Source organism: Chelonoidis abingdonii, chromosome 22, assembly GCF_003597395.2.
Source record: "Chelonoidis abingdonii isolate Lonesome George chromosome 22, CheloAbing_2.0, whole genome shotgun sequence".
Classification (NCBI taxonomy): Eukaryota; Metazoa; Chordata; order Testudines; family Testudinidae; genus Chelonoidis; species Chelonoidis abingdonii.
The window spans coordinates 3,102,155-3,128,919 of NC_133790.1; the positions used below are offsets into that span (position 1 = coordinate 3,102,155).

Below are 26,765 nucleotides of genomic sequence, written 5' to 3' on the forward strand. Positions count from 1 at the left end.
TAAAAGAGACATGGCTCATTTAACAATCAGAGGCCTGGTCTAAACTACGATTTTAGGTCAAATTTAGCAGCATTACCTCAATTTAAGCCTGGACCTGTCCACACGATGAAGCCCTTTTTTTCAACTTAAAGGGCTCTTTAAATTGATTTCTTTACTCCACCTCCGACAAGGGGATTAGCGCTGAAATCGGCCTTGCTGGGTCGAATTTGGGGTAGTGTGGACGCAATTCGACGGTATTGGCCTCCAGGAGCTCCATTGTGACCACTCTGAACAGCACTCTCAACTCAGATGCATTGGCCAGGTAGACAGGAAAAGGCCTGCAAACTTTTGAATTTCATTTCCTGTTTGGCCAGCGTGGCGAGCTGATCAGCACAGGTGACCATGCAGAGCTCATCAGCATGATGTGCACATTGCCAGGTCAATTTCTTGTTTTGATCCACTCCATCTATCTTTTACATCTTAGGCTGGCAGCAGACCGTGCAGTACAACTGCTAGCCATTGTCATCTCCTGGGTGCTCATCAGAAGACGCTGCAGTACAACTGCTAGCCATCATCATCTCCTGGCTGCTTGCCAGAAGATGGGAATGACCTGGATGAGTCACTCCCATGTCTGCCCAGGCACCCCGACTGACCTCACCGAGGTTGGCTAAAAGAGCACCCAGGAATACGACGACGATGGCTACCAATCATAATGCACTGTCTGCTGCCAAAAGGCAACGAGCTGCTGCTGCGTAGCAATGCAGTCCCACATCTGCCAGCACCCGGGAGACATATGGTGACGGTGAGCTGAGCGGGCTCCATGCTTGCCATAGTATGGCGTCTGCTCAGATAACCCAGGAAAAAAAGTGCAAAACAATGGTCTGCCGTTGCTTTCACAGAGGGAGCGGGGGCCTGACAACATATACCCAGAACTACCTGCGACACAGTTTTTGCCCCATCAGGCATTGGGATCTCAACCCAGAATTCCAATGGGCAGTGGAGACTGCAGGAACTGTGGCATAGCTACCCACAGTGCAACACTCCAGAAGTCGACACTAGTTTCGGTACTGTGGACGCAGTCCGCCGACTTAATGCACTTAGAGCATTTTGTGTGGGGACACACACAATCGACTGTATAAAAACAATTTCTAAAAAAATGACTTCTATAAATTTGACCTAATTTGGTAGTCTAGATATACCCAGAATTAGCAGGGTTTACTACCTTTCCTTTTAGTTCACTAGGAAAACAGCAGTTGGAACTACCTGAAACACTGTGGCTTTACAATGCATAGATACAGATTATGAACTACAGAGGTTTAACTTTTGCCCAAACATTTTATGGTGATTTGTCAACTAAGCCTGGCAGAAATCTGCTAGGTAGGAACAAGAGCAGGATCCCCAATCCCCATACCACTTCAGACTGTTCTCAAATTGAGCTTTTATTGACCTGGGGAATTCTTACCCCTCATATGCATAAAAACCTCTTCCCTGTGCAGTATGCATTTCTCTTATCGCCTTGTCATGCTAGTTATTTAACAAGAAAGTGGGCATTTTCTGAAGATAAGTCCCAAAAAGAAAAAGACATTTAATCAAAAAATGGTTCCACATGGCCCAAAGTCAGACTGTATGGAGACCAAGCTAGAACATTCTCACATGCTCTCATTAAATTATGCCCCGCAGATTCCAGTGTGGGTCCCACATTCTGTATTTCATAATACTAAAATGTCAATTATCACGTAAGAATAGACAAGCTTTTAGTCCCTTATTGGACAATATTATTGGCTTACTATTAGCTGCAAGGTGACAGCACCTTGATTCTTCTTACCAGTCTACATTATTTCACCTAAAACACTGTTATTAGAAATGAAAAGAACAAATGTACACATTAAGTAAGAAGTTACATTGGGCAAATGTGTTCCCCATCTGCATACCAAATGCAAAACAGCTTCAGACTAACTTTTGCCAATTACTGACTAGACCTTTGTCCTATCTTAGTTTTAAGAGAACACCAAAGTTAGTTTTTGTCAGAAACTTGTGTAAATTAACTTTGACCAATAAGAGTTAATGGAAATTTCTATTTGCACTACAGAAAAAGCCCAAAGCATTACAAGTGTTTTGGAACATATTTTTAAACTGAAAAGCTGACATGACACAGATCAGTGTTCCCGGCCAAGATGTTGCAGTGAAAAAACTTCCTTCATTTTTATCCTAAGTTATCTACCTTCGGAGAACTAAAAAGGGGGCATTGCTTACAAGATCTGGTGGCTCTGAACTGGCTTGCCTCTTCCTCAGGGAGGAGAACCTCTGCTGACTCCGCACTGAAAACCTTCTAAATGATTCTCTGCTCCGGGATGCAAAATGCCTGAAGGAGGAGGTTCGCTTGAAGGGAGTTCTGCTTCCACCCTCCCCGCTAGTCCGTTCATGAGCAACTGCAGTTGTGACTAAATTTAGTGCCTCCTGTAAGGATCTACGCACTGTCCCCATCCACTGGGTCATGTGAGTTTGTGCCACTGTTAGTTTGTCTCCAAGGTAATCCATTGTTCCAGGGGGGAAAAAAAGGAGGGGATCAATATTCAATGTCAATTATTCTTTAATTCTCTGTACTCCTTACAGAGCTGTTTGTTTTGCAAAAAAACAGTCTATAAAAAAATTTTCAACAGAGTCTAGTGTAAATAAATAGCACTAGACTAAAACATAGACGTCAGTATTTTTAAATAACAGAAGCTATGTGTGGTGGAGGTTGGTATTTCCCAAATAAAAAGAAATAAAATGGAATTTCTTCTTACTTACAAATCAGATTTCCAATTATCAAAGAACCTCACCAAATTAAAAATTAAATGTATCAGGCATGTAAACAAAAGAAAATTAAGGTTTAACTTCTGAAAATAGTTACTTGAAAACAGTTTGTCTATTTACAAGCATAGAATTGTTCTCTTACTTTCTCAGTGCAGAACAGGAAAAAACACAGCTCCTTTTAAAGCCAAGATATAGGTATATTTTTAATATTAGAATTCTAGAAGGAATTTTATTCTTCTGGCCTGGCAGGTTTCAGGCAACAGTATGTTTCACAGATTTCTGATGCTTTCATACAATCCATTCACTGGACAAAGTGATACAGTCTTCTGACCAATAAATCCCGGTGTTTTACTATGAAGCAGGTATCAGTGATCATAGAACCCCCTTGTCACAGGTCACACATCATCCTCAGAACTATGTTAGGAGATTTTCATTTCCAGAGGCACATAAATCCCAAGATAGTGAGGCAAAATGAAGCTGAAGGGGAACCGTATTAAGTCTGCTGCCTTCAAGACTGGACTTGCTGGTTGCTCAGAGCCTGCCAAAAGATCTTCTGGATGACATCAGCTCTCCACTTAGAAGGGGCTTCAGAACGGAGGAATGTAGCAGGGAACGATAAACTGCTGTACAAGTAGTCAGCAGAGAGACTTTCTCCACCCCATTACAAGTCGCTACACACTTTCACTCCTCTCTCTATACCACTAGGAAATACACTCTTGAAGATGTTGTTGTCTAGCACAGCTGCCTGCAAACCCATCTGAATCTTACAAATCAAGAGCCTGCCATGCTCTGAATTCTCCCTGAATAAGGCTCAAGAGGCTATAAGCAGATGAAAAACTGTTGCCTTTGGTATCCTATTCTATTCACTTGGTTCCTTCCCTTTCTCTCCTCCTCCTCTAGAGAAAAAACAATGAGCTAGGTGAAACAGCCGCAGAGGTCTGCCTAAGGAAGGATCTGGGCTGGGCTTTATTATAGTACAGGCAGGATTGCCATGGCAACCAAGGGAACAGCATCTGCCTGCTGCCTGGGCAGGCAGGAGAGTTGAACAGATCTACTGGAATGATTCATAGTTTGCATATGTCACGTGTACTTACAGATTTTAACCCTTCCCTAGACTGCGATAGCAAAATTTCAGTGAATGGATATTTTAGTAAGCCGCCAGAGACACTACTGTACATTAAAATGCAGCAGCCTAGCAGCAGAAAACTATAAACAGAGATCACACTTTAAATGCAAGAACTATAAATCTTAAGAATTCTGGAGTATTTGCCACACACTATTTTTGTTCACAAATTTTAAAAACTACTCTTTGTTTAAATGACCATTCTTATAATATGAAACATTCATAACAGATAAAGATTAACCCAGAGTATCAAAGAAAAGCTTCAAAGATCTATTCGGTTTATAGTTTTCTACATGAATTAGATGAGAAATCATGTTTTGAGTTTAGTTTTAGTTAACTGTTACACAAATTTCTATTCTTAGACATGGCTATTCTTAGATGGCTAGCAGTCCTACTAGTTCTTAGTAAGTTTCCCCACTTGACCTCCCCATACATACTTTTGAAGATTCTCAAAACTCCTGACATCAAAGGAGGTACACTAGTTCTGATAGGATTTAAAGGTCATCAATTCCAAGATGTTAGAAAATGCAGTCCAAGGAAACTCTAGATTCCACTTTCAAACAAAACAAGAACTACCAAAACAAAAATCTAGTGACCTTTAGGACAGCAGAGCCTTCGGATATTTGAGGAAGGGTGTCGTGTGTATACTAATTTTCACTGTATTTCCAGAAAAAAATTGGAAGATCAGTAAGAGTACAGGGGATAAGTTTTGCTGACCATGTCAAATGTATGTGAAATTGTCATAGCTTTCCTACTCAGATCTGAACCTTAGAGTTCAGAACATAAGATGCTAGCATGAAACCTCCAAGCTTAATTACCAGCTTAGATCTGGTATCGCTGCCACCAGACAGGAATTTCAGTGCCTGCCTCACTATGGTCTCCCCAAAACCTTCCCTGGGGGACCCCAAGACTCAGATGCCCTGAGTCTCACAACAAAGGGAAATAACCCACTTCCCTTCTCCCTCTTTACCTCCTCTCAGGCTTTCCCTCCCTGGTTACCCTGGAAGATTACTGTACTTAAACTCCTTGAATTACAAAACAGGGAGGACAATTCACCTTCCCCCCTCCTTTCTTTCCCTCCACCATGTCCTGTGAGCTGCAGGTCAAGCCCCTGAGCCCCCACTAGGAAAATCCACACGAGTCTTCAAAAATGGTTTATATAACAAAGAACGAAAAAGACAAAAAAATGGTTGTGTATTCAATGGTGAAAACACAGTACTGGCTTAAAAGAAAACATAAACAACAGCCTTATCAAAAAGAAATACAATTTAAAACATCAGCACACTACCACATGAAAATACAAAAAAACAACTATAAGCCTATTGTTTTACCTGTACTTTACCAACTGTAACAGAAGACTAGAAGCCTGAAGGTAGAAGACTCCTCTCTCGAGCCAAGAGAGCACAAGAGTCACAGACAAAGGACACACAGCCAAAAATCCCTCCCTGAGCTCTGAAAAATCCGGTTTTCCTGATTGGTCCTCTGGTCAGGTGTTTGGTTCCCTTTGTTAACCCTTTACGGGTGAAAGAAACATTAACCCGTAGCTATCTGTTTATGACAACCGCAAACTAGCATTTTATTTAATCTCTCTCTCTCTCTGGTTCAGTCCTTCCAGGAAGATTATGACATGCATATTTAACTGACAAACAAGCAGCTTCTGTATATTTTCCTGACATGGCTTCCAGCAGGCTGTTTCACAATGATAGAAAAATATTATTTCGTCCTTTCTTTGAGGAATGTGTAACAAACAAAAAAAGCATTACACAAATGCCACAAAAGGAATCAATGTGACTTATTGGGGGAAATAGGATTTCTCCTTCTTCAACACACATATTATTGGGACTGTATTTCAACACGTCACTTGGATCCAGCCATGTCAACCTGTTTCTAGTCTTAAACCTGTCCAGTCACAGGGATTTTCACAATACATTTATGGCTCAACAACAACTAAACTAAGACCTTGTTTACACTACAAAGTTTTGTCTGCAAAAACTGCCTTTTGCCGACAAAACAGGGGAGGTATACACACTACAAAGCTACTTTTGGTGACAAAACTCTGCTGTTTTGCCGACAAAACAAAACCACCTCAACAAGAGGCATAAAGCTTTTTGCAACAAAGCGTCAGTGAAGACTCTGCTGTTTGTTTTGTCGACATAACTGGCTTCCCCCAGTATCCCACCATGCCTGCCATGACCACTCTGCTGGCATGCACCCCTCCCCTTTTAAAGTTCCTGGAAGTATCTGACAGCTGAGCGTGCAGCTCAGTTGGGGGGAATAAAGAGAAAATCAGTGGGGAAGGCTCCTGTTCTGTCCTGTACAGGAGCACAGCGGCAGGCAGACTGCTGCTGCAGGGAGGCGGAGAGGAAGAGGGACGGGACTGCTGCAATGCTCTGACATTCCTCAGCATGGAGAGCTCCCAGAGCAGCTCTAGATGCTGCTCCCGGCAGATGAGGAGGCTGTGGGAGAACTCAGAGGGAATCACAGAACCAGCCAGAGGACCATAAGCAGGCAGGCAGAGCGGGCTGCTTCAGGAGAGACTAATGTGCCAAGCAGAGTCAGGGGCTGATGTGGGGGTGGGAAGGTGTCTCTCTCATCCTGCCTCAGGATAGATCAGTCAGCCTGCTGTCTCCCCCACCCCAGACACACCACTCTCCTTCCCCCTTCTCCCCCTTCAATTGAAAAACAGCTGACAATCTACTTGGATGCCCCTGGAAGGATGGGAGGAGAAACCTGCATCATATGACGCTATACCTGCCCCATGAGGCATTGCAAACCCTTCCCAAAGCACTCTGTGGCCAGTTGCACAGTGGGATAGTATTTTTTATTTAAATCGTATTTTTTTTTTATAAAATGCTTTTTGAGGAAAACACCTATCTGAAGATCGTTTTAATTAAGATATATTATAGCTCAAAGATATCTCATCATGGAATAGGGATTATAAACTCTAATTCTATAGTATGAGACAGTATATTCATGTAATGTTTAAGAAAAGTTTTGTAAATGAGTTCATGGATTAGGGACCCAATTTTATGGGGTTCCAGGGGCTTTTGTATAGATTATTTAGGTTAATCTTTCTATCTACCCAATGGCACTCAGTGCTCAGTCTAGAAGATACCATCAGAGATGCTTAGTTTTGCAGTTCTCAAACTGTGGATTTGTGTCTTCAGAGGTAACATGCTTGTTAATAGCAAAAATGTTTTTAAATAAATAAATAGAGGTGAGAAATAACAGACCTCAACTCTATTGTCCCTCTGCAAATTTGTGTACACAGAGTCAATCCCTTACCCTCTCTAAAAGTGCAAAGTTTCAAAAAGTTCAGTGAACAGAAGATTGTTGGGAGCGGAATAGATCTGGACAAGGAGAAGAAGTCTGGAGATAAATGTGAGAAGCGAGGGGAATATGCTTTTTTGTTAAAATATTATATGTTTGCTGTTGAAGGAAAAAAAACAGAATACTTAACATTGTTGTTTTAGTTACATAAAACAATTTAAATGTCTGTCTGATGATGTTCTCCTCCTAATACAGCATGGGCGGAAAATGCTCCAAATATTAATTATTAACCTGTTGCATTGGAGATAGTTCACCTCCCAATGACTTCATAAATATCTGCTTCAATTACCTTTACTAAATGAAATAACCAATTGTTTATTCTCTGATATAGCTGTAAAACTTATATGAAAAGTTTTCAAAATAAATCACTGTTTAAAAATGTAGTGTGTACCTTCTAAAAATGAAACCAGATCTATCTCTGAGTTGTGAAGAATATGTATTAAGACTATAACAACCAACAAGAATGCACTTTTATGCAGAAAACCATGATTAAATCGAGTCTTCCTGAGTAGTGATTTAAATCAAATCTACTCCATCTAGTTCAATTTAGTTATGCATGACTATGTGACAATCTGTACTACAAAAATCATTCTTTTACCTGCCTCTCCTAGTTAACCAGGAAGAATGACTTAATAATACAGCCTTATTTGGGGCTGAATTTTTATTTCAGTTCTATATTCTGAACTAGCATCACTCTGTGAAAGAGCTTCATTAACTAACAAGATATTCGAAAATCTTAACATAATCTTAGTCATTTTAAGAACAATTGCTTTTACGCATATTTTTTCAAGCTTCAGAACACATTAAGAATTAGAGATCATTTTAAATTTCAGAAAAGGAAAAGTGGATGCTGCCATGTGGATTCCCATCGTCTTCATATGTTCAGTCCCCACAGACAATAGGGCTAGTAATGCCTGAAGGATTATTCTAACTATATCATGTTAATTAACAATGCTTCTCTCTTGCATACAATAAGGTAATACAATAGTACACATCTTGCCAGGAATCAGTTAAGATTTTAGATTATGATTTTAATATTAGATAAAGGATCTAATATCAAATTTTAGATCATAAGCATGAAAGGCAAATAAAGACAGCATCAGGACTATGTGATTGGTGCCTTTTACAAATAAAGTGTTTCTGTCTACCAGGAAAAGCTGATTCTTCATTCCTTTTAGTACAGTATATGCGTTCCTTGGTCTCTTCCCTTTCAGCCTTCCTTTTAATTTTTTTTTTCAGCCATGTATTTTAGAAACAAAACTTCACTACTCTAGTCATTTAACCACCCTAAGAGAGCCTAGAATTGCATGGTTATGTGGATGCCAAGGCTATTCCTACAACGGTTTGCATGAAAGAGTAATAAAGTTATGATTACTGTGTGACTAATCTCCTTAAATTCCTCCTGAAGGCATTAGTTTATATTTGTAAGTGTACAGGTTTCACAAGAGTAGTGAAAAGTTCTATGTCTGAGGGTCATTGCTCAGTATAAACTGAGAATTATTACTGAACTGTACTACTGATATAATTAGTAACTTACATTGTTATTGCACTTAACGTATTTTACATCTCAGACTTCCCAAAGCCAGTCATAAACACTGATTACATTTAGGCTGCAACCAAAATGAAATTGTGTTAGCAAAAGTAAACCTCCACATCATGGATACCATCCCTTAACACAGCATATACTGGGGGGGTTGTTTGTGTTTTTTAAAGTACGTTCTCATCATAGAGGTCTAATACTATTTCTGAGTTTTGAAAGACAATTTAACCTATAGAGAAAGAACGTTCTTATATTTACATAGCTTTTTCTTTAAAACAAATGACATGTGTACGTATACTGTCTAACCAAAAGTTTGGGATTTTCTTTTTAACTGCACACACAAGTGTTAGGGACTAACGTGTATTACTGCCATTTCAAAAGTAAGTAGTAAAACAGTTTTTAATTATGGCAGTAAAACTTTAGTACTGTCAACACTATGTAAATTGTACACAATGCAGGAACCTTACACTATTACTATACATTCAGTTTAGTCTAAATGCTAAAGTACAAATGTGTGGTGAATATTGGATAAACTTCTCTCCTCAGAACTCTTATGTAGTGCAGGAAAGTGGAGCCCCCATCAGGGAGCTGGTTACACCTTCAACTTCCCAATTCTGAAGTTCTGCTAGAATTTTTAAACTAACTTAAAACTGCAGTTGGGCACCTCCATGTTGCATTACTGACACAGGGTACTTAGTGATCCATACCCCAATGGAGGACTGGCATAGCGCTGCTGAATTACACAAAGCCCCTGACAAGCCATCTTTGCCAGTGTAGGGAAGGAAGCAGGTGCACAGACTGAGATCCAGCTCAGTAGTTTCCAGCAGAGAGATTCCCTTTGCCAGAGGACCTCTGCTGACCATTTGTGGCCAGGTTGTTGCCCCTTTCTGCTGCCTGTGTGAGCGAATCTGGTCCATTCTGTTTTATATTAACACTTTAAAAATTGAGCTATTATGCATATTTTACTTCATTTGTCCTTAGAAACCAATGCCATTACTGATTTGAATCTATCTGCAACACTGAATTTAGAATCCTTTAATTGTGTCATATTGTGACACCCTGTATCCCATATTCACCACTTTTATACGGTTTTGATATCTTTTGTACAAAGTGTGCTTTGTGAGATATCATTTGAAACCTCATAATCTGCTGATTATTACTATCCTGTTGAAATGTAACATCACTGCATGTAAAATTATGAGATTTTGCTATATGGTTATTATTGAAACATGTCTTAGTTCTGGGTAATGCCCACAAACCATCTTCTCAGAGACAAAGACACACTGGCATGCCAAGAAGATGCCAAAGAGCCGTTACCTTACTTAACTGGCCAACCACTAATGGGGTAGAAAGTATAAATAAATAATTTACATTTCAACCCAGAAACACTTCAAACCTCATGTACACGGGAGGCTGTTTGTCTGCACCCCGGGATAGGGTAACCCTCATAAAAAGGAGGAGGGTATAAAAATAAGAGACACACCTCCACATCACCGCTCCTTCTCCATTTCTACTCACAGCAGCGATATCACTTGAAAAAGAAAAGCAGCATTATTGAACTAGGGGAGTTTTCCAGCCATAACAGGCTGCACTAGGCTTTTGGTGAGAAAAACTACTTTCCTGCTTTTAAACCTATTAGCCTTAGTAAAGTTTAGGAAATAGCTTGCATATTTATCCTTTTATTTCTTTTTAACCAATTCTGAATTTTATGTCTTATTTGTAATCACTTAAAATCTATCTTTCTCCAGTTAATAAACTTGTTTTATTGTTTTATCTAAAGCCGTGTGTTTTGGTTGAAGTTCTGAGGAGTCTCTACTTAGGTCAAAAAGCCTGGTGTGCAACCACTATCCATTGTTGCAATGACATGACTATGAGCTTACACTGTCCAGGAGGACACTGAACAGTGTAAATTGAACATTTCTGGGGCAGCAACACTTGGACCGGGGATATACTGGTGTCACCCTATATTGATGGCAAAGCTCAGTGGTTTGAGGCACTGGCTTGCTAAACCCAGGGTTGTGAGTTCAATCCTTGAGGGGGCCATTTAGGGATCTGAGGCAAAAGTCTGTCTGGGGATTAGTCCTGCTCTGAGCAGGGGGATGCACTAGATGACCTCCTGAGGTCCCTTCCAACCCTGATATTTTATGATTCTATGTATTCCGCTGAGAGTGATTTTATATGGAGGGATTTCTGTTCACCAGCAAAGCAGTGTTCAAGGCATCAAAGCCTGAAGAGTTAAGGGGACACAGCAGTCCACATTGCACCCTGGGGAATTTCACACATTACTAGACATAATAGTGTACTACTCCCACATATGCAAGAACTAATTATTACCAGAATGTAATTAATGGAAGCAAAACTAAGTAAATGTCTTAATCAAACAACTAGATGTTGACAGGAAGTAGTCCCAGAACAAGCAACTGAAGCTTCTATAGCTGTCTATAAAAAGTCCTTTAAAGCAGTGGTTCTCAACCAGGGGTCTGGGGCCCTCTGAGGGGGCGTAAGCAGGCTCTAGGGGGTCCACCAACCATGGCCAGTGTTAGATACACTGAGGCACATGGCAGAAAGCCAAAGCCCCACTGCATGGATCTGAAGTCTGGGGCCCTGAGCCCTGCCACCCAGGGCTGAGGCCAAAGCCTGAACAATTTAGCTTCACAGGGGCCCTTGTGGAATGGGGCCCCAGGCAACTGCCTTGCTTGCTACCCCATAACGCTGGCCCTAGCTTCTATATGCAGAAAACCAGTTGTTGTGGCACAGGTGGGCCTTGGAGTTTTTATGGCATGTAGGCAGGGGCCTCTGAATGAAAAAGGTTGAGTGAGAACCTCTGCTTTAAAGCATATATATAACTGTTTCCAATACTCTGTAATTCATTTTGTCTGTTAGCTGCACAGCTGCTAGTGTTTAGGTCTGTATAATTACTATTAAGTAAGCTTTAAAATGATCAAGATACACCAAACTCAAATAGCAGGGTTAAACTAAATTATTGCAGTGAATCACCTCACTCAAGTAATTAAAATGTGTTAACTATCCATTTGTAATATACTTTAATTTCCTTGGACATTCTCAGGAGGACAGCCTCACTGATGGGGAAGAAACATCCAGGTTAGTGTTTGTACGTTAGTAGCTAACTGCAAGTACTGTACAAGCTCATAAAAGCTCAACATATTTCCTCCGAGTATCAGGTGTTTCCACTGCTTTCATTATGGCAAAAACAATTTTACAAGATTCTCTCTAGAAACAAAAATCAGAGAACCTCTTTTGTTCTGGTTTATATAAAAATGTATTATCTTCCATCAATGTTTTATGCACAGAACACAACGGAGTCATATTTATCTATTTCAGGACACCTCCATAACTCATGCTATCATCATTACATATGAGAATGTGTATGAACGTATTAGCCTTAGTTAAAAATAGTTGGTGTACAAGAGAATCTATTCCTATCTATAAGCAAACACATACAGTGAGAATGAAATGGCAGTCTTTTAATAGAGTGGTGTTTTCAAACTGCGGAAATAGTCTGTAGAACTAAAGTAGAAGCAGTATCTTATTGCTACTTTAAAGATGAGGGAAAAAATGAGTTCAATCTCAAGCAGCAGATGGAGCACAAAATGTACTCAGTGCTTGTGTTTAAATTTAAAATTAAATGCATGATTTGGAGTTTAATTCATGGTCTCAGTCTCACTCCCAGCACCATGTTCATCTTTACCAGTAAAAATAAATAACGAAGACTAATGCAGGCAGATCAGATGCAGGAGTATTTCAGTATCTGGGTAAATGTGACGCTGGTTAGAGCATACTAGTGACATCTAACTTACACTGCACTATATGGAGTGGAATCATAACGCCTTCCTTAGGAACGTCCGACACTTGTCACTGCCAGAGTTAGGACTGATCCTGGCAGTGTTTACCTTCTTATGTGGATTGCTTTCCCCTCCCATTCTAGTTAGCAAAAAGATGCAACTGATCTTGAAAGAACTCCACAACAACAGCCAACCAAAATGCAACAAAGCTTCAAAGATATAAATGAAGAGGATTTTGAAAGCTGTGATTTACCACACTGGAATTGACATGGGATAACTATTTATGTTTTTAAGTTATGAAAAACATTGAACCAAGCAAATATATCATATGTGCAAGAAGCACACAGGTCAATATTAAAAACAGAATGTAAGAGAAGACGGAAAACACCTTCGCAATAAAGCTAATAATATATAGAATTAATTATGAAAATGGCATACCATAAAAGTGTGTTGATACTGAAGGGATCTTCTGAACATAGAAGAGAAATGTTAACTTGTTTTTACTGTTTCAGGGCTTACCGAAATACCTTGTGTTAGCAACTCCTTATGTGTGCTTCTCAACTCAATTAAAGCCATTGTTTTGGTTATATGCATGCTTTGCTTACTTTCGCTTTGGTCAATCTACACAAGCTTTCTCTAAAGCTTTTTCTGTGAAGTACAATGCTTGCCACTCTATAAATCCTCTGAGAATGTCAAGTTTCCAGCCTCCAAACATTTCAGTACAGAAGTCTCTTTAGCTAAGTAAGGAGTTGTTCCAACACAAGAAGTAGTACTGCACAAGATGATTATCTCATGCTGAAGTCACCCTGGATTTGTCAAGAGTCTGCAATTCCAGAAAACACTTTCCATGAACATGCATTGCTAAATAGCAGAGTATGACTAATTAGCACAGTAGTGCAAATGACTATATTATTCAGACATTGTTGGATACCCCCTTTTTTTTTTTTTTTTTTTTTTTTTAACATTTATTCCACCTACAACTCACAAATACAACTGTGTGCAAAGAAATAACAATCCCCACTTTTTCTGCCCACAGTGCAAACAAAAGTCTAGGTATTTGAATTAAATTTTTCCAAAAGCTGCTTTCAACTCTCAGTTCTTGCATGCCTTCAAATACGGGCAATTATGTTAATGTTTACGCAGAGTTGGAAGGTCAGATTAGAATAGGCTTGCATACAGCACAGCCTGCAATGAAACATATCAAAAATATAAAACCTCAGTGGCTGGCGGAACTCAGATACTCAGCTTTTGTAGCATGTGTAAGGGTAAAGTCAGAACTAAAACCATTCCCCTGCTGTTTGCCCGGTCATGACCCAGAATTTCACCATCAGCTCTCTAGTTAGGTAAACAGCAATGGCTAAACAATTAATTTATTATTAATTATCTATCTACTGTTTAAGAATTTTCCAAGGTATCAGCCTGTCTCCAAACCTTAATTTTTTGCTGAAATATTGGCAAAGACCACTGCCATCTTGGCTCTGTTTGTTTCTTTGACTACATTACATTCTGGCTCCAGAAACTGTTCAAGACCTAAATCTGCCCTTGTAAGGCTGCAGGGATCTTGCATTCCACACTGATTCTGGTTCTCTTTAAATTAGTAATGGTACTTAGTTTAACCAGCTGCTTTTGACACTGCTGACTATTTAAAAACAATTAGAACGCTGTGCCAGACTTTGCAGCACAGCTCCTGGTTCACTTTGCATTTGGCACACACTATAGCCACTTTGTTATATATGCAACAAATCCTTAAGTTAACAGATATTTTGAGGTGCCCCTTATTTTTGGCACTCTCATAGACTTTACTTAGACTTTAAGGTCAGAAGGGACCATTATGATCATCTAGTCTGACCTCCTGCTATTCCATGTCTATTTTGAACTCTGCATTTATGAAGGAACTGCTAATACTGTTGACAGTTGTCCCAGGTTAGATTTACTAACAACAACAACATATAACAGCCCATAATGTTAATATTTGCCACTCTAAGTCATTATATAAATTAAAAATTACTCAGTATTCTGAAAAATGAAATAAGACTCCAAATATTTTAGAAACTTTCAAATGGTCTGAAATGTGTGAATAGATCTCCTTTCCCTTTCACAGCCTCATTTTTATTTCTTGTTCCTCATACCTGTCTGACCACTACTACTCACCCCATATGTGCACATATCCTTTCACAGCAGTGAAACCTGCAAAACTGAAAGAACTGCCAGAGAAACAAAGTTCAAGAGTTCCGTTTTTCAGTCCACACCAAAAGGCCTAAATTGCTTTAAAAAAATAATCTGAACAAAACTAGGTTAAATGTAATATAATGAGGGCCTGTAGTCAACATGTGATGGTTTTTCGTCTACATCGGATGTATTATTGAGGTTTTTTTAGAATTATTATGTCTCTTGCTAATTCCGATGCTCTGTTTTTCCCTCAACCTGACAGGCAACAAAAATCAGGACCACTGAGAAGAAGTCTCAGAAACCTCTAGGTTAGGGGAAGCTGTTTTGGCCAAGCTAAGTAAATACACCATGTTTTTACCAGGCTATAAATGCCAGTAATATAAATGTCTCCAACTGTTGGGTCTAATCCCATGTCATTGATTGGAAACTAGGCACTTTGTAGAATTACAGAAGTTCTCTCCATGGCTAATAATGTAAGTCTGATGTGCTTTCATGATTTTTTAAGATGACTCACTGATAGAATAAACAAAGGTTTTACCTCGCCATGTAGCAGTACTTTCTGCAAGTACCTGCTCTGTTAAAAGTTTCAACCCCGAGTTTGCTTGCTGCTAAAGTTAGCCCAAGAGCTACACTTAGGCCCAAGCAATTAAAACATACTGGAAATATTGCTTGTGATCCTGGATTTTCAGGCATCTGTACTTGTCTATTTTCTCTTTCCAAACAGAATTCTGACTCCTTTCAGTATAACCTGGGACACTGCAAAGAAAAGAAGAGCAGTTTCACTTACTCTCCTATCTAGACTAATTATCAGTGTGGTCTTTCTCCCTGTGTTTGTCCTATCTTCAGTTGTTTACACTACCTCCTTCATTCAGACACCAAGAAGGAATCCACAGAGTTCAGCACAGCCAAAAGCTAGGGGACCTTTTCTGTAATGCAACAAACACTAAATATACACAACAAAATAGGACACATATCAAATTGTTTTTATCTATCTCCTTGTCTACAATTGCCACATAAAACAAGTGACAACTCTTGCTCAAGAAAGGCCGAGGAGTAGAACAGTAGTCATGTTTTCAGGTCAGAATTTGAGTGCAAGGACTTTGTTCAGCACCTCCCTGCAATGGAATCTCTTGTGTAAACTGAAATAGTGGTTATCTCTGGTAATGTTTAAACAGAATGCTTGTTTTTGATTCCTATTTAGTTTCCTATTGACGATTTTAGATTTGTGGGTTTAGTTTTCAATGATGTCCATTTGGGACATTTTAAATCCAGTTTACTGTCCCGAAAATGTGGGGGGGAGAGGGAGGCTGAATACACTGCACTAATGCACCTACAATTTTTTTTTTTTTTGCACTCAATTACAAAACAGAGGCAGCAGTTTCCACTGATGGCTTTGGTTTTCCTCCCCCATGCAGTTTGTTTTTATTGTTATATTCTACAGCCAGCATCTAAGTGATCAGTGGATGAGGAGAGCGTGTGTTGGCAACAAGTTATGAATCAATCAATGTTCAGGAATCTTGCACATCTACACATTCATACAAATAAATAGCTGAAAAGAAAAGGTGGAGAAATATTACATAAAAAAACTAGCTCTTTCTAATTACAGGACTTTTTCTTAATAGTTATTTGGAGGACTACAATAATACTCCTGTCACAGACTCACAGATCGTGCCCACTCTTGGCCTTGTGCGGTTCGTGGGGGGTGCCCCTTTTAGTGAGACAGCCCTTCTCGGGGGTCCACTCTCGGGGTCAGGCCCCTCCACCTTGTTAAACCAGTAACACCCAGGTACATTGAGTCCCACCCCCCTGTGCATGCAAACCTTGGAAAAGACAGAAAACCCCAAGAAAAAAACCCCACTTCCTCACAATTCCCTAGGTATTATCATCCCAAAAAGAATGTAATGGAGTTTAGAGTGATGATAAAGCTTTTCAAAAGGTACAGGAAATGGCTTATATTTAAAAAAATGTACACATTAGCTTACACTCAAATACTTTAAAATGTTTACCCCGATTACCAGAATGCACTTTCCTCTAACACTTGAGAGAAAATGTATCGTAATAGCAATAAAATCCTGTATAATGGAATTATCATAGTGTAGGAACACTAATTTGGGATCTGATGGCTCACATGATTTGTAATAGCTTACAAGATATTTCTTTTCATAACCATCAATTCAAACCCAAACCAGGACATCAGATTGTTAAGTGTTCATCAGAAGTGGCCCAGTTCTTATTAGGCGAGATATTTGTCCACATACAAAATACCACCTCAGACCAGGCACCAGCATCAGGAGATGGGATAAGGACTGGAGCTGTCATTAACCAAACTTCAGGGGCATCGGCGTAGCCATCACTGGGCATTCTGTAGCACACCACAGTACAGGCCCTGCCTTAGGGAAAATGGCGCTCTGGGAGAACTTTCTTTGGCACCCTTTAAGTACTGCTCCCCAAGCACCAGGCGGCCGCTCAACAGATGGAACAGCAGCAGGTGGAGTGGTGATCATAGTGCCCTTGGTGGTTACCTACCCCATAAGGCCGGCTCTGCACATGGCAAAGATCATTTGAATACCAAGTATCATTTGCTCCCAGGGTAGGCAGAAATGGAGAATGCCCCAAATCAACACAATTCCTCAGGTACAGTGAAAGCGGAAGGAGGGTTTTCTCCTTTGCACCAGTGGCCACTAAATTGTTACTTTTGAGAGAAGAGAGAGAGTTCCAAAGAAGTCTCCTTAATGTGGGTTGAGACTGTATTCCATTTAAGTGTAAAAAGAGCAGAGGGGGGGTGGGGTGAAAGAGGAAGAGTTTCCTGCTAGAGGCAAAGAAAAGCATCAAGCAAACTCCCCACTACAGGGAGACATTGGTGACTTTAAATACAGTGTTCCTGTGGTCAACCCCCAGATTTGGCTGCCATCTCTCACCAGGACCGGTGCTAGGGTTTCTGGCGCCCTAGGCGCCGGGACATTTTGCCGCCCCACGCGCGGGTCTCGCGGCTCCGGCGGAGCTGCCACAGGCATGCCTGCGGCAGGTCCACCGGGCCCGGCTTCCCTGGACCCAGGGGTTGGGGCGCCCGGCTGCGGGTCGCGCAGTGACTCCCTGACCCGGGGAGGCGCCCTGGCTGCCGGGACTTGCAGCTCGCTGAGGCAGGGGTCCCTGGGCTGCCGGGCTGCGGCAGCGGTTCGCTGACCCCGGGGGGCAGGGGCGCCCTGGGCTGCCGGGCTGACGCGCGCGGCTCCCTGACTTCAGGGGCACGCTGACGGCGGCGCTGCCCTGACCCGGGGACACCTTGGGCTGCCAGCAGCTCAGCCCCTCCAGCAGCAGCGGCTGCAACCATTTAAAAAAATTTGGGGGGGCACCACTTTTTGGCACCCCCAAATCTTGGCGCCCTAGGCAACCGCCTAGTTCGCCTAAATGGTTGCACCGGCCCTGTCTCTCACTGTGATTAGGCATATTTACAGGGTTATCAGCTGGAAATTAGAGGACAAGAGAAGGAACAAGGAGTGGCAAGACAATAGTAATTAAGGAAAGGAAAGAACAGAAAACAGCAACGCTCCTCAGCTCACAATGAGAATCACTACCAGTCACAGTAGGATTAACAGTTACGAATATCAAGAGTTAAAATATTAAACGTGATAAAGGACCTCCAATGGACAAGCACCAGAACTGGTTCTACATTTGAAGAGCTTCTACTTCTCTCTCCCTGGCCTCCCCCACCTTTCCAAAAAATAATAAAATGATCCAATGATGTGCAGCCAGTGTTACGCATCACCATCTTCCTATTTTACAAGTGCACCTCTACAGTTACACACTCACAATGGGACTAGCCAAGAAACAAAGGTCAGACAATGGGTCCTGCAATCATCTCCTTCCTCCCCACCCCCCAGTTACTAATGAAATGCATGTCAGCCTACATGAAATGGGTTCATCTGAGTCTAATGCTTAGCAGGAAGTTGTCCACATCACAGAACAATCCACCATCACCAACACTAATTGACAAACTGTTACCAAAGTACATCGACACTACAGAATTTCAGTGTTGGGCTGGCAATTCAACACTTCACCACAGCACTAAATTCACTTGAGAATTTTTAGACTCAGTCTCTGGGAACAGGAAGCAAAACCACCTAGTTGTAAAGTATTTCCTAGCCTGAAAGCACAACCAGTTATATGGTCTCCTGACTGAAGGGCTGGCACAAACGAAATCAAAGATGTTTGACAACTGGCTGGGAACAAATCCGAGAACATTCTTCTTGTTATTTAGTTACATATTGAATTTCGGTAAACAGATGAGAAACTTTTCTTTTAAAAAACCTGTTGCCTGAGGATTTTTCTACTTGCTTTTCAAAACTTTCTGAAACGGTTTTCCGATCAAGTTTCATTTCTGTGCATGTAATATTCTAAGGGGAAGCTGTTGTCATATGAAGTATTATTTGATAAAACATTCAATGTTGTGTCTTTCAGTAAACATTTATAAAGGAAGGCTACTTATGTCAAAAATATGGAATTTTTGGAAAACATTTCTATCTTAACTCTAGGTATGATTTGTTTACTTTGGCAAAACAAATAAAGGTGAAAGCTGATAATGTGAATGTCATTTGGGTCATGGTAGAAAAGCTTTATCAAAAAGGAAAGTTTTGTAACATTTCCTAAAGACAGTCAGACTCTGGATTCATCTAATCTTCTCTGGAAGTTCATTCCATAGCAGGAGTCCCTCAACTGTGAATACTCTGTCTCTGGCTGTCACACACTTTGTTCTGTATTTTATGATCTGCAACTCTGCCTTCTGCTCCACCCCCACCCAGCAACCACCACCCTTCCTGATGTATGTTGTAACCTCATTTGCCTGTTAAATCCATTGTTTAAATTATGAGATCTTTGAGGCCAAGACTTGTCTTAGTGTTTTTGTGAAGCATATCTGGCACATGTCTGAACACCTCAAAATATAAAGACAACCAACCACCACCACAAGTCAAGGAAATTAAATAAAAACCCTGTGTCAGAAGAACATTCTAGAATACATTTTGAAGAGAGCCACACTGGATTTTAAGTTAACTACTTAAATTGCTATAATGCTGATATTTAAATCCCAGAATTGGAAACTGGGGTGTTTTGTTAAATAAGAAATTCTGAATGCACTAGAAGTCTAACTTTACTCTGACTTGGTCAATATTAGATGGACCATCCCAACAGAAGCGTGGTTGACATGACTCAGAAAACATTAATATGAAATGTCATTCCTTATTTTAATTACAGGGATATATTTGTAATGAAATAACACCTGTTGCTTTCAAAGCTGAATAGTCTTTAACTTGTCTACACTTGCCAAAAATATTTAACAAGTTTTTTTTGTCAGTGTAAAGCATTTTTATTGCTTAACTGTTCTGTATTCATTTGGCTATTAAGATGAATGTCTTGAAGTTTGTTAATAAGAGGTTACGGTGTCCAGACAAATTTAGTTATGCATTTTTTCCGCTGATCCAAAACTTGTCTAACAAAATGCACTCAGAACAAACATTCTCTATGAAATCCCCAGGCTTCTATGGATTGTCAAAAACTATTTTAACTGTAAATATTTCAACTGTATCTCAAATTTAGTCAGCTCACCCAGTATTAAGTGTTTTGTCCAAGGGTGTACATACAGTAACGCCTCACTTAAAGTCGTCCCGGTTAACCTTGTTTTGTTATTAGGTTGCTGATCTATTAGAGAACACACTCATTTAAAGTCACACAACGTTCTGTTATAAGATTGCTTGCCCCACTCCACCTGCCCGCCTGGCACTCCTGCCAGGGAGCAGGGTGGGGGAGCGGGAGCTTGCCCTGTTCCACCCACATGGTGTTCCAGCTGGGGGGCAGGGTCGGGGTGTGTGGGCTTAGCCCACGCCCCCCAATATTCCAGCTAGGGAGTGGGCAAGACCCCAACTCTGCTCCCCAGCAGGAGCTTGGACAGGCAGAGTGGGGCAAGCCTCCGTGCCCCGACCCCACTATGCCTCGCCTCAACCAAGCTTCAATCATCATTGGTGAGTACAGCATTACACAGTTTGTTTAAAATTATTTAAAACATATACTGGATATGTATATAATGTCTTTTGTCTGGTGAAAAAAATTTCTCTGGAACCTAACCCTCCTCGCCCCATTCACATTAATTCTTATGGGGAAATTGGATTCACTTAACATCGTTTTGCTTAAAGTAGCATTTTTCAGGAACATAACTACAACGTTCTGTGAGGAGTTACTGTACAAGTGAGAATGAACAGGAGTGTGATCTGGAACTATAGAGACGTGCAACAGCCAAACAATACAACCAGGTGGCCTTACTATCCCTCGCAGTCTTCCTTCCAAGATTCCCTTCATTGGTTTGTTACACTCACTTGCTCAATCTTGTTTCAAATTAGTTTTAAGTTCTTAGGGCAGGGACCATATACAAAGGGTCTTGAACCTGTCTGGGGCTTTTGGAAGCTTCCATGATACAGATAAATAACCAAACAAACAGTAAGCACATGAGCCATCCTTCAATACATGAACAACCTTTTGCATAGAGTGCAGTGATCCCATAGCACACATATCTAAACTGAGACCCTCCAGTCCACAGGAGCATGCCTTGACTGTGCGGTACACATCTACACTTCCCCTGCACAGATATCCAACGTCCCAAAAATAGTTGAATACCACAGTGATGGGGCAAGATAGCGGGGGGGGGGGCACTCAAAAGTTAGGAAATGCCACAGGTCAAGTTATCTATGCAACCATAATTCAGCTCCTTGTGCACACGCGTGATGATATAGTCTTCAGTTACATGATTACATGCTGTTTTTTTCACAGGACCCCTGCCATTGGAAAAAAACTGCAGTTTGCACATCCTAGAGCTTAACAGCTAAAATCTCTGAAGGTTGTCCAAATTTGGGCAGATTTTCATGGGTTTAGCAAAAGGCACATTTCTGATACAAATGCCATCAAATGCCAAATTTCAAGTATCTGCTCCAACGCAATCGTTATTTCCTAAAAATCTTATTCTAGGTTCCAAACTTATTCATATCGAATTTTAAGAAGATTTCTCCTTCCAAGATTTGTGTAATTAGTTAGATCAGCACATTCCCAGAAGGAGGACACAGAACACACACATTTGAATATGGTTAAATTTAATCAAGGTGGAATATAAAGATTAGGTTAGCAATAACACACTTCACATACATACATCCCCAATACTAACAAGAAGATAAAGTAAAATGTTAACTGATAAGTATTAGTCTCATTGTAAATATATTGCAGTGCCTAGTAACTCAGAGAGCAAGGGGTGGGATCAGAGCAAGGCGCGGTGTGCCCAACCACATGCATGCAAACTGTCCCCCAGCCCACTGTACTCCGCCTTCGAGGAGAGAGAGCAGGGTGAGCCTCCCCACCTCTCCCACCCCACCAAGCCAGGGATAGATTGTGAACTAAATGGTTAACCGATATAATTTTAATAGTTTAAATGGGTACTTTTTAAAATATTTACATCCCTAGTCAATATTCATGTTACTTTGCAAGAGGCTGCTACTGCTTGGAAGAGAAAAATTCCACTAACACACTCTCTGAGGCAGGTATGACACACCACTAGCCGTAGCGCAGAGAAGGCTGCAGGCTTAACTGGAATCAACCAGCCTGTTATAGAGGGTGTGAGTGATTACTGACATTTGGTGGCAATTGTTGGGCTAATGGGCTTAGTAAAGGGGAGGATATATAATTGGGAGAAACAAGAAGTGAAGGGAGAAGCTTAGAGGGTGAACAGAGAGGGGAAAAAACTAGGTGAAAGGTTCCTTCTGTTGTATATCTGTCCTATGTCCACAATGTGTGGAAACTGAGGATTAAAAGGTACATGTGGTGTAAAATAAACAGACTATGTATGTTTGTGACTAGGAGATGATGAAAATGGGCGAGGCAGCACTGCTCACTTGGTAGCTGAAGTGACATCCTGTGATATAGGGTCAACGACAGAGTGCATATCTGCTCATGACACTTCCAGTCCGAGAGGTAAAACAGACTGCCATATTACTGAAATAAGATTTTGCCATAAATTTCTATTGAACTCTTGCCATCTTTTTCACTCTGATTTTTAAAATGATTTATAAAAGTATTGATTTTTTACCTGGTTTTACTCTCTCTTACAAACTGAAATCTTAATTAACCTTAAGAGTAAGAAGCTTTAATCCAAGTTTTTGAAAATGTAAGATTAGTAATTCTTCACTAAAGCATTTAATTGGTGGATTCTCTGTGATTTGAAGTTTTTAAATCATGATTTGAAGACTTCAGTAACTCAGTCAGAGCTTACAGGTCTATTACAGAAGTAGGAAGCTGAGACTCTGTGGCCAACAGTGTGCAGATCAGATTAGATGATCATGGTGGTCCCTTCTTGCTTAAAGTCTACGAGTCGATGAGCCACAGTACCATAGATATAATCCCCAAAATATGAATTCTAAGAAAAATATATTTTTCCTAAAGGCAAAAAACTATTTAAAATGTCCAGGAAAACATCCCCTTCCATACACGCACACACACACACGCTACACCTCTATATGCACTCTGAATTGTTTCCATGTAAACACTGTATGAGTGTGCAAACTTGAGGCCATGCTAAAAATATACAATAGTACTTTGAATGATTATGTTTATGAGCATTCAGTACTACCCTTCCACCTCAGCTGCGAGGGACAAGGGGAGATACATCAGGAAAGTCTGCAGCAAAAATGTTAATTTTTTTTGAGCATATGATAAATATATTTACATTAAAATCTGTAAACTGCAGTAAAGATCTCTAACCAAATACAGGTTTATTAGTCTAGCCAGACTGCAGACTAAGATTATAACACATTACATCTCAGACTGGCCAAATCTCAAGCAATCAAAGAAGATGTGTGTGTTCAGCAATGCCCCTGAAGAATCTGTCAAAACATTTCTGGATCTTTTTGGAACTGGAAAAACCCCCATTTCCCCTGGAATCGCTGTTTTAATAAATGCAAAAGAAAACTAACCACAAACTGGTAGAGAGAAAATAAAAAAAGGAGACAATGGCATTTATTTCTACTTGCACTTTAAAAAAAGGTTAGCTTTTCAAATTTCTGCTCCACTATAGCATACACAAGTCTTTGCTCAGCATCCACATAATCTTATCACTGTCAACCTGTCTCTCTTCAAACATTCCTCTACTGTTTTGTTGCATCCGGCCTTCCTTTCAGATGTAAGCTCGGAGGCAGGCACCAAGTAGCTTTATTTGTATATTGGGGAATCTCACAAACTTTTCAATGCAATAGTAATAACAAGAATGTAGGAACAGCCATGCTGGGTCAGCCCAAAGGTCCATTTAGCCCAGCATCCTGTCTTCCGACAGTGGCCAATGCCAGGTGCCCTGAGGGAATGAACAGAACACGTAATCATCAAGTGATCCATCCCTTGTTGCCTATTCCCAGTTTCTAGCAAACAGAAGCTAGGGACACCATCCGTGCCCATCCTGGCTAATAGCCATTGATGGACCTATCCTCCATGAATATATCTAGTTCTTTTTTGAACCCTGTTATAGCCTGGCAAGGAGTTCCACAGGTTGACTGTGCATTGTGTGGGGGGGAAGAAAACAAAAAAACAACTTTCTTTGTTCTCAACCTGCTGCCTATTAATTTTATTTGGTGGCCCCTAGTTCTTGTGTTATGTGAAGGAGTAAATACACTTCCTTATTTACTTGCTTCACACCAGTCATGATTTTACAGACCTCTATCATATCCTCCCTTAGTTGTCTCTTTTCCAAGCTGAAAAGTCCAATCTTATTAATCTATCCTCATATGGAAGCCGTTTCATACCCCTAATAATTTTTGTTGCCCGTTTCGGAACCTTTTCCAAGTCCAGTATTATCTTTTTTGAGATGCGGGCAACCACATTGCCACGCAGTATTCAAGATGTGGTCGTTACCATGGAATAGAGAGGCCAAATATGATATTTTCGTCTTATTATTCTATACCTTTCTTAATGACTCTAACATTGTTGCTTTTTTTGACTTGCCGCTGCAAATTGAGTGGATGTTTTTAGAAACTATTCAACAATGACTCAAGATCTCTTTCTTTGAAGTAGGTAACAGCTAATTGAGACCCATCATTTTATATGTATAGTTGGGATTATGTTTTCCATGATGCATTACTTTGCATTTATCAACATTTGAATTTCATCTGCCATTTTGTTAGCCCCTGTCACCAGTTTTGAGAGATCCTTTTTGTAGATCTTTGCAGGTCTGCCTTGCACTTACCTTATCATGAGCAGTTTTGCATTCATCTGCATATTTGGCCACTCACTGATAAGCTCTTTTTCCAGATCATTTATGAATATTGTTTAAATAGGACTAAAGCCAACACATGCCCCGGGATACACCAAAACTATTTACCCTCTCTCCATTCTGAAAACTGACATTTATTTCTACCCTTTGGTTTCTGATCTTTTAACCAGTTACCAATTTCCATGAAGAGAACCTTCCCTCTTATCCTATGAATCAGCCGAACTTTAACAGCTTACTTTGCTTAAGAGGCCTCTGTGTGAGGGAACCTTGAGATCAAAGGCTTTCTGAAAATCTAAAATTACACTATATTCACTGGATTCCCCTTGTCCACATGCTTGTTGACCCCCTCAAAGAATTCTAGTAGATTGGTGAGGCACGATTTCCCTTTACAAAAACCCATGTTGACTATTTCCCAACAAATTATGTTAAATCGATGTGTCTGACAATTTTGTTCTTTACTATAGTTTCAGCCAGTTTGCCCAGTACTGAAGTCAGGCCTCCCGTACTGTAATTGCCGGGGTCCCCTCTGGAGCCCTTTTTAAAAATTGGCATCACATTAGCTATCCTCTAGTCATTTGGTGCAGAAGCTGATTTACATGACAGGTTACAGACTACAGTTAGTAGTCCTGCAATTTCACATTTGAGTTCCTTCAGAACTTTTGGGTAAATCCCATCTGGTCTGGGTGACTTATTACCGTTTATTATAAAGGAAAGAAAAAGGAAAAGAGAAAATCCAAATATCAAAAAGGGAGAAAAGGGAAATTGCATATATATGGACAGCTGATGTCAAGTGAATTTGTTATCTAAAGGAAATGACAATATTTCAATTAAGACAAAATAAAAGCCTCCATCACCCTAGTATCTGAGATCCTCGCAATTTACTTATTTATTGTCACATAATCCTGCAAGTTTGGAAAGTGCTATTATCCCCAGATGGGAACCGAGGCACAGAGATACTAAGTGACTTGCCCAAACTCATATAGGGAGTCTGTGGAAGAGCAGGGTTTGCATTTGCTTTCAGATTTCTATTAAGTTAGAGTTATCCTAATTTCACAGAAAGAGTTCCACTCCCATTTTATTATTGCCCTGCTTGGTGAGATCATTGCATGGCATCCACTGCAAATTACCAAAAGAAAGACTAGTGAGCAGATACTTTGGGCCTTATTTCCTTTAAATGTCAGATCTGTAGATGCAACAGAGGACAATTTCAGAAAAGTTTCTATTTAAGAGCTCTAGCGTTAGATTCACATTTTGAAATACAGTGTTTCAGAGATCTGCAAGTGTTTTTATTGCTCTTTGTGTAGGTAGGAGTTTTTTATATTAGTACTTTGCTTTGGTAAATCCAATCTCTCCTCACAATAGTGGGTTGGAAGCTGCAAGGAGAAAGAACAATCAGATTTGAACATTTTCAAGGTCTCCCTTTTGTATTATTCAGAAAATGCACACTGCATTAATGCATCTTGATTCAGCATAAAGATTCTACGCTGGAAATAATAAATAACTCACAGGTCGAGATCATCAACACACGTCAACAAGAAATACAATACAAGATTTAAAGGCATTGAAAGAACTATTTGCATAAGGAAGCTATACAAAGGAATGCTGAAGGCCAAATTCTTCCCTTGGCTACATGAAAGTATTCTCGATTACAACAGGGGCTCAGCATGTTTTTTGGAGGGCAGAACGTGGAACTAAGATTAAATAATCCTCTTCCTCCTCCATCTGAAGAAAGTCTAA

At 40.3% G+C, this 26,765-nt stretch overlaps 1 protein-coding gene across 3 annotated transcripts in view; it reads right to left on the reverse strand.

Annotated features, from left to right (window-relative positions):
- KIAA1671 (KIAA1671 ortholog) overlaps nucleotides 1-26,765 on the reverse strand; it is a 120,873-nt gene that overhangs the window by 66,542 nt on the left and 27,566 nt on the right. Inside the window, exon 1 of one of the 3 annotated variants that reach the window (XM_075060120.1) lies at nucleotides 2,233-3,700. The exons of the other annotated variants lie outside the window; for them this stretch is intronic. Within the exon in view, the coding sequence (XP_074916221.1) occupies nucleotides 2,233-2,517 (285 nt within the window). The 5' untranslated portion in view covers nucleotides 2,518-3,700. Of the gene's footprint in view, nucleotides 1-2,232; nucleotides 3,701-26,765 lie in introns of those variants that run through there. 3 annotated transcript variants of the gene reach the window in all.